General features: G+C 37.8%; 2 protein-coding genes across 4 annotated transcripts in view; one reads left to right on the top strand and one right to left on the bottom strand.

Moving 5' to 3' along the window:
* SELENOF (selenoprotein F) overlaps positions 1–5112 on the bottom strand; it is a 57917-nt gene extending 52805 nt beyond the window's left edge. Inside the window, exon 1 of one of the 2 annotated variants that reach the window (XM_047083779.1) lies at positions 4733–5112. In XM_047083779.1, coding sequence (XP_046939735.1) covers positions 4733–4816 — 84 coding nt within the window. In that variant the 5' untranslated portion in view covers positions 4817–5112. The remainder of the gene's footprint in view (positions 1–4732) is intronic. The other variant, XM_047083776.1, reaches the window with a different exon arrangement.
* A 304-nt stretch (positions 5113–5416) lies between these two features.
* Positions 5417–16918, top strand: part of HS2ST1 (heparan sulfate 2-O-sulfotransferase 1) — a 170787-nt gene continuing 159285 nt past the window's right edge. For both annotated transcript variants that reach the window (XM_047083788.1, XM_047083787.1), the window contains exon 1: positions 5417–5896. In XM_047083788.1, coding sequence (XP_046939744.1) covers positions 5773–5896 — 124 coding nt within the window. In that variant the 5' untranslated portion in view covers positions 5417–5772. The remainder of the gene's footprint in view (positions 5897–16918) is intronic.

Below are 16918 nucleotides of genomic sequence, written 5' to 3'. Positions count from 1 at the left end.
TTGCAGACTCAATGCTTTGAATCTAAGGAGATTGGAACATATTTAGTACTTCACTAATAAATATCAAATGCTAAATAATATAGGAGTTCAAAATTATAAATGTATGATGATCTTTTTATTAGCAAAAACTGTACAACATTTAAATGGCCACATTAAGGCCACACATTAAATTTTAAAATAATCGGCCACACTTGTAAGAAAGACACTTCTAAGGACAGGGTGGGATAACCCTGTTTGGGATAACCATTTAAGTTTAACTTTCCCTAATTCAAAGTAGGATTGACAAGCTAAAAGACTCCATTCTTTCCTTCATGCATTACTCATGATTTTTCTGGTATCACTATTTCTTTCTAGATGAGGGTTGTTGTCAGGGAAACTGAATCAACCATATTGTAACATTACCTATTCAGGCAGAAGTCTGGTATATACAACTTACTATACATACATATGAATAGTTGTCTCTTAACTTACCCTTAGTCTCAGAAAACTCATAAGTTTCTCATATAATTGTGAACGGATTTCAAATCTGAGACTAAACCAAAGGGATGGGATTATCGATCAACCCTATGAAAATAAATACCAGAAACATGGCCATTATAGCAAGCTCTTACAAAGCACGAGATATTCTGCTAATAAGCATTTTATATCATTACTCCATTCAATCTCAACCACTCTCTTAAGTAGTTATTATCCCCATTTTACAGAGAAATAGAGGCTTAGGATAGTTAAGGTAATCTAAGATAACACAGCACACAGGAGGTGGCAGCAGCAAGATTGTAATCCTGATTGGCCCTCAAAACCCTCACTATGAGCTATTTCAAAGAATCCATGATGCACCATTATTGTATGTACCACAAAGAATAATAACAAAAATGCTGGCAATTATAATCCTGTCCCCCAGACTGATGGAGGTGTTAACCTGTGAAGAAAAGGGGAATGAAGTGTTATGTTTCAGAATTAAAGATATACAGTATCATTCTGTACTGCTTTGGGTATAGAGTGCCTTTCAAAATATTGAAGAAATATTATGAATGAGCTAAATGAAGACTTGAATACCACTTAGTTCTGGGTGCCCCAGAGAACAGCTCCCGTAGGCCATACTAAACTATTCTAACGCTTAAGCATATTCAGAATGTATTTTCAGATTAAATCACTTTATATCCTCCCAGATGTAACCTCACTGGAATGCTGATAACTATGCATTACTATTAACTTTAAATTAGAGATCTACAATGGCACAGTGATGAAAACTTGTCTAGTCTAAGGACTCAGAGGTTTAAATAAACAAAGAAGGAGCTAAATCCTCTAACCAACCCAGCAGCTCAACCTCAAGGTGCCAAGGAATTCTTTCCTCATTCTCTTTTCATTCATCTGTCAGGTTCCAAAGATTTGGCTTATTGTTACCACGGCCAACTACTTATTCTAGTTGGCCTCCCCCCACCCCCCGGCTTTAGACTAACTGGGAAATGCAGTTTTCTAACTTCTTAGTGTTTTACCAACAACCCTCCATGCTTCCCTTTTCATTCTCAAGGAATTTATTGACTTATTTTCTTAAAAATACTACTTACTACTGAAGAGACAGAAATACACCTTAGGGAAGTTAACAATTATTTCAACAAGGGTGAATTCCTCAGAACTCTCTATTTTTGGAGTCATTCTGCATTTGTGGGAATGGGTGGGGTTCATCACCAATCTACACAAACTACAGATATCCTCAGGATTCTGATAGCAAGGAACAAACACAAGTGAACTAGGAAGCCATCCACACGTCAGAAGGATTTTAATGATCAGAAGGATTTTAATGAATACATACGAGGAACAATATAAAAAAACATCCCCCAAAAAGGTCTCTGTATTCCCTTTGGGTACGATCTAATTGGCACAGGAGCTGGGGGAGTGCACAGAGTTATGGTGCTGTTAAGACTGTGCATCTGTGTAACAGAGTATAAGATATGATAGAATATGCAAGGGAGAGAGTACACCTGGCTTTGCAAATCTGGAAATGGTATGTAAATTAAGCTCTGCATTTTATCTAAATACTCTACTTTAGGCCTGGTGAGGGAGAGCGTGGTATGGGAGATATGCTAAAACAAATGACCCCAATTCTTCAGCTCTACCTTTTGGCTCTCGCAGTAGAGGTAAGATTTGGGAATTAAACCTGGCTAGACAAATACGTATCAGGTGAAACAGGCCTTGTTAAGAAATGTTCAAAATAGACTCCACCTTAAAAGCAACAGGGAACCACTGAATTTTAATAATGACAGTTCTAAGTTTTAAAAAGATGACTTTGGATGCATCATAAAGATTGAACTAAAAAGGGGGAAAATGAAATAGGGAACCTTGTTTAAGGAAGCTGTTGTGGGAATTCCAGGCAAGCAAAAACAGTGGCCTGAATTTAGGTACTGCCTATGGAAATAGAATTAAGTGGACTGGCTTGGAAATTTTTAAGGGTTTAATGACTAATTGGATTCAAAGAGGGAAAGAGAAGAATTTTAAAATGACTACTTGCTGGGTTGGGCAATTGGGAAGCTGGCAAAGCCAACCATTTAGGTTCTGATAATTATAAGAGTGAGCCAGGAGGCTCTTATTGCTAAGGAGAGAGATATTGGTGGCCTGAATGAGGGATTAACAATAAGTGCATGCATTTGAGAGAGATTTAGGAAGTAAAATCAACAAGACTTGGCAATTGCCTGATGTGAGGGATGTAAAGAAAGGAAAGAATCAAATATCCAACTTTCTGACTTAAATTCTGTGGTCACTGTGGTAGATTATTTAATGGCCATAAATTCCTCCTATCCTGATATGTATATTTCCATATACATATGAGGAGTATGTCACTCCTCCCATTTAGAAGTAGAGTCTGTTTCTCCATCCCTGAAATCTAGACCCGCCCTATGATTTGTTTTGACAAATACTGTGGGGTAGAAGTGATATGTGTAATTTCAAAATATATGTAAATGCCTCCTGGGCTTCAGGAGGCATTGCAGCTTTTGCTCTTTAGGAGTGCTGCCCGGAGACTGCTATGAAAAGAAGCTGGGCTGGCCTGTTGGAGGCCAAGAGGTCACATGGAGGAGAACCAAGTTATCCTGGCTAACAGCACCAACTAAGAATGAAGCCATCTTGGACCCTGCAGTTCAGCTGACCCACAGAATTATGAGAAATCCTTGTTATTTTAAGCCACTAAGTTTTGGGGTGGTTACACAACAGTTGATAATTAAAGTGAAATGAGGGGAAGTCAACGTGAAATGTTATTCCTTATCTTTGCATGGTGGTGGACTCAAATTACCCAAGATAGGCAAAAAAACAAACAAACAAAACAACCCCCCCCCCCCAACACAAAAACCAACCTCCAGTAAAAAGTTCAGAGAGGGGTCTTTCAGTAATTTCTAAGGCACCAAATGCCTGAATAACAGAGTACCGTAATATTAATCAGAGAAGTAAAAAATCCACCTTTTAGGTATGGTTGCAAAAACAGGCAGGATCTTCAAACCTTTTTTTTTTTTCTAATTTGACTTTTTATTGTATTTTTTGAGAGACAGAGCAGGAGCAAGGGTAGAGAGAGAGGGAGACATAGAATCCAAAGCAGGCTCCAGGCTGTCAGTACAGAGCCCGAAGGGTTTGAATGCAAGGACTCAAGATCATGACCAGAGCTGAAGTTGGACACTGAGCTACCTAGGTGCCCCAGGATCTTCAAACTCTTTGAGGAAAGTAAAGCAGGGGTGTTTATAGAAGCCTTCGTGTATAGGTCCTAACTCCCTCAAACCTTGGATAAACCAATCAAACCAGGTCTCCTTGGAGAAAAATTTTCAGCAGGTTCAGAAAAATAAATACCTGAAGAATTACGTTGATTAATAAAGCAAGTAAAGTCTCCCACAGTGCCTAGAAAAAAAAGTTATTCATTCACATAGCAAAACATGGACTGCAAGATTCTTGGGAGGAATTAACCAATATTAAGTTGTACCTAACCCAACAGAAAAATAAGACAAAATTAGCTCTATCCCGTTCAAAGATTGAGAACGCATCTGTTGTGTTAATGGAGAAAAACTAAATAAAAAAGTTAACACTGCCCGATTTCAAACGAGATGAAGGCTATCGATTTTAGAAAATCAATTTAAAAAATTGTGCTTTACCACGGAGTAGTTCCTTTAATTGAAATGTCAAAAACCACAAATGGCACTAAAACGTACCCAACAGCACGTGAATAACATATCAGAGATAAAAAGGTTTGTCTAACAGTGAATTAGACACCGCTAACAATTCAGGGGAAAAAGTAAACAGAAAATGTACCCTGAACCAAAGACTTGGGGCTTTCTTCTAAGATTTAGGGAGCCTTGTCACAAGGAAGGGTAGGTAGTCCCTTGTATTTCGTCCATTTAAAAACAATCTTCATTCCTTTCCAAGGTCTATTGCCTCTCCCCTAGCCCCCCCCCACCCCCCCGCCTCACTGTGTGGTTTACAGACTGTTATTAGCTGGAGCTCTGCAAAAGAAGATAAATACTACTCAAGATATTCTGAAGTCAGGAGAAAGAACCGCTAGAAACCCGGGCGGGAAAGGGAAAACATCAAATCAGGAATGAAGCCACGTAGCATTCCGGCCACAGCGGTGGCTAAGGAAACCCAGACCTCCCACCCTCTCCAAGTGTGGCTCCCATTCAGTACTGAATGTTCCGTCTTCCTCAGAGCAATATCCCCCACTCGCGCCTAGGATGCCGCGGAGATGATCTTCACTCACCGCTTGAAGTACAGCCGCCAAGAGCAACCGCAGCCCAAACGCCGGCCCCAGCCATCCACCAGGCACAGCCGCCATCGCTACCATCTGCCGTAGGTCTCCAACTGCCCAGAGGACCCCGCAGCTAGGGGCGTCCACTCCAGAGCCTGATCCAAAACAGGCTACTAACGGCCGTTGCCATCAAATCTCTTACTCTGCAGAGACGCGTATTACCTAAGGGTATATGGAAGCTTAAAGATGGTCGAATACCTTTATATTTCATATAAATATAAAGTCGCTGGGTCCTTTCGATAACCCCTATCAGGCATTTTCCTAAGCTCCCAAACTTGTGAAGCTCCGCGTTCCTTCCTTTTATTCACGACATTTCGTCAAGCAGCCAAGAAGCTCCGCCTTTAGCAGTCTAGGCCTGCCTCCTTCTCCAAGTTTACCCAATCGAATGTCGCTTTGGTTGACACCTGCGGCAAAGGAAACCAACCGTAACACCAACCAAGAGCAAAGCTCCGGGGTTCTTCGGTCCAATAGGCACAACGGAACGGGAGCAGAGGGTGGAGCCTCTGGTTGCCGAGCAGCGTACGTGGATGCGTGCGCGTGGTGGCTGAGGGGGATGGGCAGGGGGCGGAGCCGAGGGCGGCGCAGCCGCAGCCGCAGCGCTGGCGGAGGAGCGCGCGGCCGCGAGCAAAGGAGGGAGGGAAGGAAGGAAGAGAAGGAGGCGGGCAGGCAGGCAAGCGCGGGGGTCGGGGACTGAGGCAGTAGAGAGAGGCGAGAGCCCGGCAGCCGCTTCGCGCTGTGTTTGCTGCGCGGGCTTTTGGAGGGGGCGACCGTTGAGTCGGTCCAGGAGAAGCGGGCACCGGCGGCGTTGGTGCTGGCGCCTGGGGGCGGGGGACTGGAGAGGCAAGAAGGGGGGTCGCTGCGGTGGTTCTCTCGCTGTCGCGCTCTCCTTGCCTTTCTCCCGGCTCGGTGGGCTTCCCCCCGGCGTCTCACTCGCCTCCGGGGCCCCGCTCCCCGCCCCCCGCGGTATGTCTTGATCCCGAGCAGCGGGTTTCATGGGGCTCCTTAGGATTATGATGCCGCCCAAGTTGCAGCTGCTGGCGGTGGTGGCCTTCGCAGTGGCGATGCTCTTCTTGGAGAACCAAATCCAGAAACTGGAGGAGTCCCGATCGAAGCTAGGTAAGGAGCAGAGCCACTCGGGGCTGAGTGGTGTAGAAGGGGTCGGGCCAGGGAGGCATGGCAACCCGAGCAAGTGGGCTTTCGTCTAACCTGCGGTCTGGCTCGGGGGCAGGAAGCTGAAAGAGCTTGCAAAGAGAGCTGGGACTGGGGGCATCGAGAACACAAGCTCCAAGAAAGGTGTGAATTAAGCTTGAGTGGCGTGCTGGGCTCGCGAGGTCACGGGGCAGAGGTTGCTAGGGTGGGCTTTCCCGTGCCTAAGGGTTACCCAAAGTAAGCATTCCAAGGGGGAGACAGCTAAAGAAGACCGAACTCAGTAGGGAGCGGGAACTGCTGGAGGAGGCAGAAACGCTCAGCCTTGCGTGTTTTGAGTCTGCCGAAAGCCCTGGCAGTGCCAGTCCAGGGGTGTGCTAATTGAGACGTTGGCACCTGGAGACAGATCTTTTGGGGATGGGGCGGTTCACGAAGGGATAGATGCTCAGAAATGGAGGGAGATACTGGGAATGATGGTGAGTAAAAGAAATACACTGTAGTGAGTTGCACTCTTGTGCTGGGGGCAGCAGGGGACCACACAACTGACGGGGGAAATAGGCTGCCAGGTAGGACAGGAAAGCAAATAAAAAGCTTTTCAGTGAGGTACTGAAAGGAGGCATACAGGCATTTAAACTTTTTTCTTTTTTTAGTGGAGCTGAATTTTGTTAATATTTTGGGCTTAAGAATAGGAATGTTGATGTACGTGGTTCCCGGCAATGTTGATGTAATGAATTTAGAAGAGGAGGGAACGCTAAAGGGGAATTATAGTTAGATTGAAGTTTGTGGAAGGAAAAGTAAGATTGTACAATAAATTAACCATATCCTTAAGTATCTTAAGGAGTTAACAGTGATTACTTTAATGAGAGAAGAGGTCTCAAGTACAAAATGTTGGAGTATGAAGTTGTGAAAGACCAGAAAAATGCACAGATAATAGGTACTTTCAGATTAGTAAGGAACTTTGGCATTTGGTAGGAATTTTGGATGTAGAGGGAGTGTTAAAAGAATGTCTGCGATACATTTTGATTAAAAAATGTACACGGCATTTAAAAATCAGCTCAAGAGGCTATAATTTGAATATGGAAAAGAAATGTAGTGTTTTTATGGGTACACTTTCACCTGTTGTTTTAAATACTTTTTGAGAAGCAAGCAATAAAATAGCAGCAAAATCATTTAGACTGAGTAACAGCTAGATGCTGCTGTGGGTGATTATTAATATTAAGGAAAATGTATTAGCAAATAATTGTTGCAAGTATAGCTTCCTATTTGCAGTTTTGGCAGACTTTGCAGAAAGCCTTGGAAACACTTTGAAGAGCAGTCTATCAAAGAGCATCAGATAAATCTAACTGAAATGCAACTAAAGTTGAAGGAGGAGCTAAGGATAATTCCAGTGCTGAACTCTAGGGTAAAACTATACAGTTTTGAAGAGAGATCACATTTATTTACCATGATTTTATTAATATGTATCTTGTATGATGGAAAAATTGTTCACCTTACATATTGAAGGTTGGCCAGTACAGTTTTCCTTTCTGTTTGGATACACTTCACAGCATTCAGGGTCATATTCTGGCCTCTTTAATGACCCAGCTTTACAGAAAAAAAATGACTCTTGGAGAAATTTGAAAGTTATATTAAAATTTAGATTTGTACTTATTCTTTGTTATATTGCTGTTTAGATTTCTTAGACACATTACGCTGGTAAGGATAACCTCACTTTTTTATGTTCCTTTTTTGCCTCAGATTTTCTTCATAATACTTGAAAGTGGGTTCCATAGACACAACCTAAATTATTTTAAAAAGAGGATTATCTTAACATGTAGAAAGCCACGGGTAGAAAACAATGTGGTTTTTTTTTTATTATATTTTGTAAGAAACCTTTTAATTCCATCAGAAAGAGTAAATATGGATCAAACCAAGTACTCAAAAATAAGCTAACAAGAGGAGCTCAGATACAAAACACTTGAAGGAACTAATAATGCTCTGGAGCTGCAAAAACATGGCAAATCAAATGTATAACTTTATATCACTAGTTTTTATTTTTTTAAAAAGAAAAGTCTTATAAAAAGCAGTAGTAAAACGGATGTTACCAGTTAGTAATCTTAGGGAAGGAATGCAGAGAAGGCATAGTTGATAATCAGACTCTGTGCTAGGCACTTCCATACGGGATATTCTTATGTAATCTTCCAAGAACACTATAGAAGACTATTTTTACAGATGTGGGAATAGGCTCAAAGGTTATATAACTTGACCACAGAGCTAGTAGTGGCAGAGTCAGGATTGGAACCCAGGTTAAGTGTGATTCCACACCAAGTGCTTCTTTAATTGACCAGCCTGCTTAGGGCTTTGTACTGACGCTACACTAAGATTTAGCAGTTTGAGTAGAATTTTTAAATGGTATTATCAATGTTTAATTGCGTTTATTGCTGAGAATGAATATAATTCTGAGAAAATCTAATTTCTGACACAAAGAAATTGGTTTAGTGTAATGTCTGCTCCTTGTTTATATCCATATAATGAACATAATTATATTACCCAATGAAACGACTGCAATAGTTTATTTCTGTTTTAGAAAAAAAAAAGCCTGTGGTTGTTTTCTGTAAGTGTAAAGCTTTCTGTTAGCTTATGCAAAAGTTATAAAATTTACACAGGCAAATCTATCAATTTAAGCCACTAAGTTTCTTCTATTTCTTGAAGACTTTCCCCAACCAAGATTATGTACATTCTCTAGATTTTGTTATAGTATTTTATAATTTTTATTTCTTACATTTAGTTCTTTAAAGCATTCATATATTTGTAGAGAGTTATTGTAATTTCTCTCAATGAACAGCCACTTATGGCAAATATTAATAATTCATTTCCCACTGTATGTTACAGTTTTTTTCCACATAGTTCCTTTTTCATATATTAAATTTTTTTATGTTTTAGAATTGATTTTGAACTCCATGTTTTTTACTAATTTAGAGATTCTTTAAACCTCAAAGGACCTGTATATAGACTTCAAGGTACCCATAAATTCCCTGAAATTATATGCACAGCTTTTATTAGATTTGTGAAGGCATATGCGATCCCCTTAATAGTGGGAATCACTGACTTGGAGTAGATGGTTTGTATTTAAGTGTGTTTTTTATTTCTTTGTTTTTAATATTAACATGCAGCTTGTGAGTTACATCTAGGATACGAACACATTAGTTAGGAGAAAAGGTTTTTGGGATGTTATGTTGAAGAACATAGTATTTAAGTCATTTTATGTAAGTCATTTTATTAAAATGTATACTTAATTTTTCTAATGTAAGATGATATGGAATCAATGAAAACTGTTACTTAGCTTAGTATTTACTTAGCTGTTAGAGCTGCAATTTGTTGCTTTTACGAAGCAGTTTTTTTCTAAATCTTCAGAGACACGTGTAGCTAATGCTGACTGATGGAACTGCAATGAAACCTTTGTTACATAAATATTAAAATTATATGCTTGATAATTTTATTGTCTATAGGGTCTAAGCATTTAAAGTAATGTTTGTTGTTTGACTACTTCTAACACCACTACGTGAATTTACAAATACATTAGGATATAATCTTTTAAATAAGGACAGTAACTCAGAATGGATTGTGTAATCCTCTTCACTGGATGAAAATTATGTTACTCTCTACGTTCTTAAAATCCCCCTAAACTTATGAACTAATTACGGGACTAAAGTTGATACTGTTCTTTGGAATTTGGTAGTATTTAAAGTGCCTGAAACTGTTCAGCGGTATCTGTAAAATGTTCCCAAGAATGATAGATTTCTCTACTTTTGCAAGTAGAAATTGTTTGCAAAACTCATGGTAGCTACTGTTTAGAGGACTTTGGATTAATTGGAATGCAGTTATTGTAGAATTGCTAATTAGTGCCTCACTTATGAGTCCTGGATAGGATATCTAGTGCCATAGAGTAGTCACTAGAAATAGTTGGTCTCAATTAAGGTAACCCCAGGATGTCTGTCTACCACTCCGTTAAGACTTCTAATAGCTTTTTGGTACCTAGTGGAGTGGCAATAAAAATGAATATTCAAACACTGCTTCCCGAAAGACCACTTTTGAGCCATGGTCTTACACATATCTGGACTTTACAATCATGGTTCACTTTAGCCTAATTGTTTACAGTTTTCTACCCACCCACTAGTAATTGTGTTTATGTACTTTGCCTTTCTGCCTGTTAACTATGGATTAACTGCCTGTTAGGTCACTTGTGCACCTGATGCTGTTTCCTAACCTACAAGGCATGGTTCCAGAAGTTTTCCTTTGTTCTCCTATAATCATCATGTCTTCTCTTTCTGCTTGAATATTCTTAAGCAGAAATAGACTATGAGCATACTATTATTTCTCCCATCCAAAAACCAAAACAATACTTTCTCTTGACTCCCCTTTTCTCAGCCAACCTCTGTTCCATATTTTGTCTTCCCTTTGCAGTATAACTAAAAACTTGTCTTACTGACTCCAGTTGCCAAACTCACCAGTAATTTCTCTAAATCCTATGCTCAATTTTTCGTCTTCATTTTATTTGACCTATCAGAATTTGACACAATTGATCACTTCCTCTTTTTTTGATAGATTTTCTTTACTTGGTTTTCAAGATACCATAATCTTGGTTTTCTTCCCACCTCATTGGTCACTTCTCTGAATCCCGTGTTGGATTCTCCTTTTCTCCTCAACCTCTTAGCATAAGAATAACCTTCTCTATTTACTCTCCCTTAGTTGGTGATTTATATGCTGACAATTTCCAAATATATAATTCTTTTTTTTTTTGAAGGCACATTTTAAAAATAAATTTTTAAATTTACATCCCGGTTAGCATAGAGTGTAATAATGATTTCAGGAGTAGATTCCAGTGATTCATCCCTACGTATAACACCCAGTGCTCATCCCAACAAGTGTCTACCTTAATGCCCCTTACCCAATCGAATATATATTTCTAATTCAGGCTTATTTCCTAGTAATTTGGCTGCCCACTTGAATTTGTCTTTGAGTAATTAGTAGACATCTCAAGCTCAGTGTTTTCAAAATGGATATTCTGATATCTTTGTCCACTGCCTCATCCTAAATCTATTTTATCTTTTACCTTCCCTATCTCAGTCAGTTGATGGCAGCTGTATCCTTTCAGTTGCCAGGGTTTTACTTGCCTTTTCTTTTTCTCACACACTGCATCTAATCTGTCAGAAAAATCTTGTTAACTTTATCTTCAAATATTTCTAGAATATAACTACTACTCAGCACTCGCACTGTTATCACCCTAGTTCAAGATACGTACCATCATCTCTTCCCTGGATTACTGCCATGTCTTAACTAGAATGCTTCCACACTTGCCTTTCTACAGACTATTCTTAATATAACAGCTAGAGTGATCCTTTTAAAATGTAAATCAAATCATGTCACTCCTCTTTAGAAACTTCCTGATTTAGAGTGATGCTAACTCCTTTTAAAACAAAGCCCACAATTTTTTTTGACTAAACACAGTAAATGACTTTTTTCCCCATTCATATATTAAATGATCATTTTGGTGGATGGTTTTCCTTTACATGGGTGATTGATTCAGGGTCTCAGGTACCTCCTGCCTTATAATTCTACCATCCAGTCTTTGGAAGTTTTCTGCTGTCATCCCTGGGTAGGGGCAAGAAAGGAGTGAGGAGCCCCCCTTTCTGAACTTTTTTGGCCTCTTGTATCCTCAGTTTATTGATGAAGACAATTCTTTATCCATATGCAAGGGGGGAGGTTGGGAAGTGGGGTTTTTAGCTGGCAGTTACTTACCAGTTCCAACTGTGTATTATAGAAGAGGGCAGCATACATTTGAATTTTTTGAATTTCTTTGCATAAATCCTAAAATTTATTTATTTTGTTTTATGCCTCAACATATAAACTGTCTCAGTAAGTGTTCTATGTGAACATGAAAAATGTATATTCTGTTGCTGTGGGGGTGGAACATGCAGTAAATGTCAGGTCAAGTTGGTTGGTAAAGTTGTTCTATATCCTTGATTTTCCTTCTGTGTACTTGTTCCATTAATTATGGAAAGAGGGGTTTTGAAGTCTCTGATAATAATTGTGAATTTGTCTATTTTCCCCTGAAGCTCTGTTACTTTTTGCTTCATGTATTTTGAGGTACTATGATTGGTACATAAACGTGTAGGAATGTCATGTCTTCTTGACTGATTAACCTCCTTTTCATTATGAGATGAACCTTTTTATTCTTGGTAATATTCTTTGCTCTGAAACCTAGTTGGTCTGATTAGCCACTTCAGTTTTCTGTTGATTAGTGTAAGCATTGTAGATCTTTCTCACTCTTGATATCAACTGGTTTGTATCTTTTTATTTAAAATGAATTTCTTGTAGGCAGTACATAGTTGGGGCTTTCATCCAATTTCATAATCCCCATTGTAAATAGTGGTGTTTAGAGCATTTACAGCTAATGTAATTATTGATATGATTTGGTTTACATTGCTGCATTACTATTGGTTTCTTATTTGTTGCATCTGTTCCATTTCCCTTTTTTGCTGCCTTCCTTAGGATTAACTGAGTATTTTGTTTATTCCATTTTATCTCATTTGTTGACTTACTACCAGTGCACTTTCTTGTGATTTTATTTTATTATTTTTTTTTTGTGGTTGCTGTAGGGTTAATGGTATATATTATACTATGTTGTGTGTAAGAACCTTAATCATTATACTTCCATTTCCTCTCTCCTGGATTTTTGCTATTGTTATTATATATTTTACTTTTACGTGTAAGTTCTATTATACATTATTTTAAACAGTTATCTTTTAAAGAGATTAAATGTTCCTGCTTTATATTTAGTCATTCATTTTCCATTCCTATTGCTCTTCACTCCTTTGTGTAGATGCAGGTTTCATTTGGTACTATTTTGCTTAATCCTGAAGGATTTTTTAAAAATTAGTTATACTGAAAGTCTGCTGGTGATGAAATCTTTTCACTTTTGTATGTCTGAAAAAGTCCCTAGTTGCCTTAGATATTTTTGATGGGTATAGAAATTCTAGATTGACACATATTTTTGTTCTTTCAGTACCTTACAGATGTTGTTCCATTGTCTTTTGGCTTATGTTGTTTCTTATGAGGCTGCCATCATTATTCTTTTTGTCCAGCTGTACATAATGTCCTTTTTTTCTTTTGACTCCTTTTAAGATTTTCACTAGGTTTTAAGTAACTAAAATGAGCCTTGCTGTAATTTTCTTCACGTTTTATTATGTGTTTTATGTATGTATGTATTTATTTATACTTCCAGAGTTCTTTTTTTATTAATTATTTATTTTTTAATTTGCATCCAAGTTAGCATATAGTACAACAATGATTTCAGGAGTAGATTACTTAATCCCCCTACCCATTTAGTCCATCCTCCTCCCACAACCTCTCCAGCAACCCTCTGTTTTCTATATTTAAGAGTCTGTTATGTTTTGTCCCTCTCCTTGTTTTTATATTATTTTTGCTTCTCTTCCCTTATGTTCATCTGTTCAGTATCTTAAAGTCCTTATATGAGTGAAGTCATTTATTTGTCTTTCTCTGAGTAATTTTGCGTAGCATAATACCCTCTAGTTCCATCCATGTAGTTGCAGATGGCAAGATTTCATTCTTTTTTATTGCCCAGTAATAGCATGTGTGTTATTTTTGTTAATATTGTTACAGTATATATAACAGTATTTTGCTTAACAGTAACTTTTAAAAAAATAGAAATTAAAAAAAAATCTGGCTGTACTGTATAAACATCATAACTAAAATCCTACTGCAAAAAATGAATTCTTCTTTAGTCTTAAGAGAGTTGTAAATTCTACCCTATTTTTGTTCTTCAGAAAAGAGCCACGTGATTCATTAGAGCTATCTGTGGTTCTTTCAATTTCTTCTTCTTTTTTTAATGTTTGTTTATTTCTGATGTGGGGCTCAATCCAACAAATTGTGGGATCATTACTTGAACTGAAACCAAGAGCTAGATGCCTAATCCACTGAGTCACCCAGGTACTCCTCTTTCAGTTTCTAAGGTGTGATGTAAAAGGACAATATCTTAAGTAGTCAGTGATGAGAAATACAATATTTTGAATATAGGGAAGAATGTTCGAGCTTTGAGTAAATTGAGTTATTGAATTAAAATAAATAAAATCCTCTTTCAACTATGCATTTGACTTAGTTGTTTTAGTTTTGTCCATGTCATACTGAAACTAGTTCAGCAGTTGGTTTTGACATGAAGATTCTTTTTTTTTTTTTTTAACTTATTTTATTTTTGAGAAAGAGAGATAGAACAAGCAGGGAAGGGGCAGAGACAGAGGCATACAGAGGATCTGAAGCAGGTTCTGTGCTGACAGCAGAGAGCTCGATGTGGGGCTCGAACTCGAGAACTGTGAGATCACGACCTGAGCTGAAGTTGGGTGCTTAACCAACTGAGCCACCCAGGCACCCCAATGACATGAAGATTCTTGATCAAATGTAACTGAGAAGTTTGTGATTATTTTGTATTTAAATTATTTTGTATTAAATCTACTTCTAATTGCCAGGATTTTTAATTTCACCGTAGTATTGTTTTTTAACAAAACACACCCATCTCTAATAAAGTGTTGCATATTCCCTGTGTGCTATACACCTTTGGCAGAAGGCCAGCATAGCTCAATTGTTTCCTCCATAGAAGAGCTTATTAGAAAACCTGGCTTGACATGATCTTAAGGTATAGATTAACGGACAGCTTCTTCATTTTATTATATAGGATAGAATAAAAACCATTCACTGATGTCCTTCACGTTTTGAAGATTAAAATAAAAGAAGCAAACACGCTTCTAATGATATTTTAGTGTCTCAAGATAGATTTCTCAGCAAGGAAAATTAGGGGAGTATGTGACTTTTGATCCTGAACTTGGGAATTATTATGATAGTCTCTCTCTGATTTGGGATGGACCTTTTCAGGAATGTCTGATTGATGAGATGCCATAGAGTGCGCTTTTTGTTTTGTCCTAGGTTGGAGCCCTAACTAATTAAGCCTGTGACTAGCTACCATCTAATCTTACTCATGACACTCTGACTTCCTTTTGGTCTTTTTTTTTTTTTAAGTTTGTTTATTTATTTATGTTGAGAGAGTGCACAAGCTGGGGAGGGGCAGAGAAAGAGGAAGGGAGGGAGGGAGGGAGGGAGGGAGGAAGAGAGAGAGAGAGACAGAGAGAGAGAGAGAATCCCAAGCAGGCTCCGCACCTTCAGTGCAGTGCCGGACACAGAGCTTGAACTCAGGAATCCTGAGATTGTGACCTGAGCCGAAACTAGGGAGTCAGATGCTTAACCGACTGAGCCACCCAGGGGCCCCTGCTTTGCTCTTTTTTTTTTTCTTACTTAACTTGAATTTCTTCCTTCTTTACTATTGTGCCTATGTTTCTTCAGTGGTTTTCTGCTTCTCCCACTAGTGGCAAGCCTCATGACCTCTGAACCTTCATCTGTAACAGACAATAATAATAACTAACATTTATTGAATACTTATTGTAAACTAGAGATACCTTAAGTGTTTTATATGTATAACTGCATGTAGTAAAAATGGTGCTTACTTCTGTTCTCAGAGAGTGGGAAGATAAAATGCTCTTCAAATGATATAATGAAAATGTTTGTAAACTATAAAAACTACAGTTATAAATTGTTAATAATAATAATATATTTACTTTCTCTTTGTTGCTGTTGTCTTTTAGTGTAATGTAGTTTTGAGTTTACATTGTTTTTTGGTTTTTTTTCTTTTTTTTGCTGCTGTAGGCTTTGCCCACTGCCCTACCTACCCAGTGCCTATACCAGGATTATAGTCGTCTGATACATAAATCAAATGATGATGTTGCAGGAGTTAAAGTTTTGACATTCAGGCTGTTTTTTTCCTCTTAGGAAGGAGTAAAAATCACTGGCAGTTCATATTATTGTTCCTAAAAATAGACATCTATTTACTTTCATAAAAATTATAGAAAAGCCCTTTTTAACATGACTAAAGTTTCTTCGGTCTTTCCTCCTAATTTTTTGCCAAGTTGGCGGATTAGGGATAGATTTTTTTAAAATGCACATTAAATTTGAATTGTGACAGGAATTTGTGTATGTTTGTGTAAAATAGTTCTTTAGCTTCTAAATAATTTTTTTAAGTGTTGATAGTCAAATTAGTAGAGGGAGAAAGAACCTAAGTCTATTTCTCCACTATGGAACAAGTTTTATGTGATAGTTCCTTTATTGTCAATATTACCACAATGATTCATTGTCATATTCTCAAATACAGGGGAAAAAATGTGTTTTGTATCCTTTAATTTAGGAACTTCAACTTTTTCTTATTTTTTATTTGATTGTATTTATAGCTTTAATGCTGGGATTATGAGAATCTCAAAGAACAGAATTCTTGACTCTTACACAGCATCAGAGGCTTTTCAACCTTCAACTACACTTAAATAGAATGCTTCAGCCTCTGAGGTAAATTTTGGAATGGTAGCATATTTGCTGCCTTTTCTTTAGGGAATCAGGGAAGCATTCCATACTTGCATTTGATTACACAATAAAAGCAAAGTGGGAAACTCTTAATAATTCAGTAATAACAAAGATTGTTTGGGAAAATTGGGCATCTAATCATGAGGTTATAATATTATAGCATAAATGCTTTGTGATAATGCTCTGTGATTTAAGGTTGTTTTCACTGTAAAATCCATTAAGGTAGAACCATATATGTATTGAGTATTTAACTGCATTTTGACAGAGAATTTAAAACCATGTTGATTATTTAGAAAAAGATTATTTATGGTATGTAAATAATCTTTTTATTCAGTTTTTAATTTAAGAAAATCTGATAAAATGGTTTGTAACTTATTCACGTAGCCATGATGGCTAAGAAAAATATGGATTCAGTTGGCATTTTTAAGCTACAGTTTTCAAATAGGATTTAAAATTAGTATTGTTAGATTAACATTAAAGGCTAAAAAGAAATTGCCAGTGCTTAAATGAAAGATAGTTTTGAGGAGAGCTGTTGCT

The sequence above is a fragment of the Lynx rufus genome, unplaced genomic scaffold, assembly GCF_022079265.1.
Source record: "Lynx rufus isolate CCGP_SWC_20201006 ecotype Redwood Valley unplaced genomic scaffold, mLynRuf1.p SCAF_2, whole genome shotgun sequence".
NCBI lineage: Eukaryota > Metazoa > Chordata > Mammalia > Carnivora > Felidae > Lynx > Lynx rufus.
This window is presented reverse-complemented; position numbering and strand designations above follow the sequence as displayed.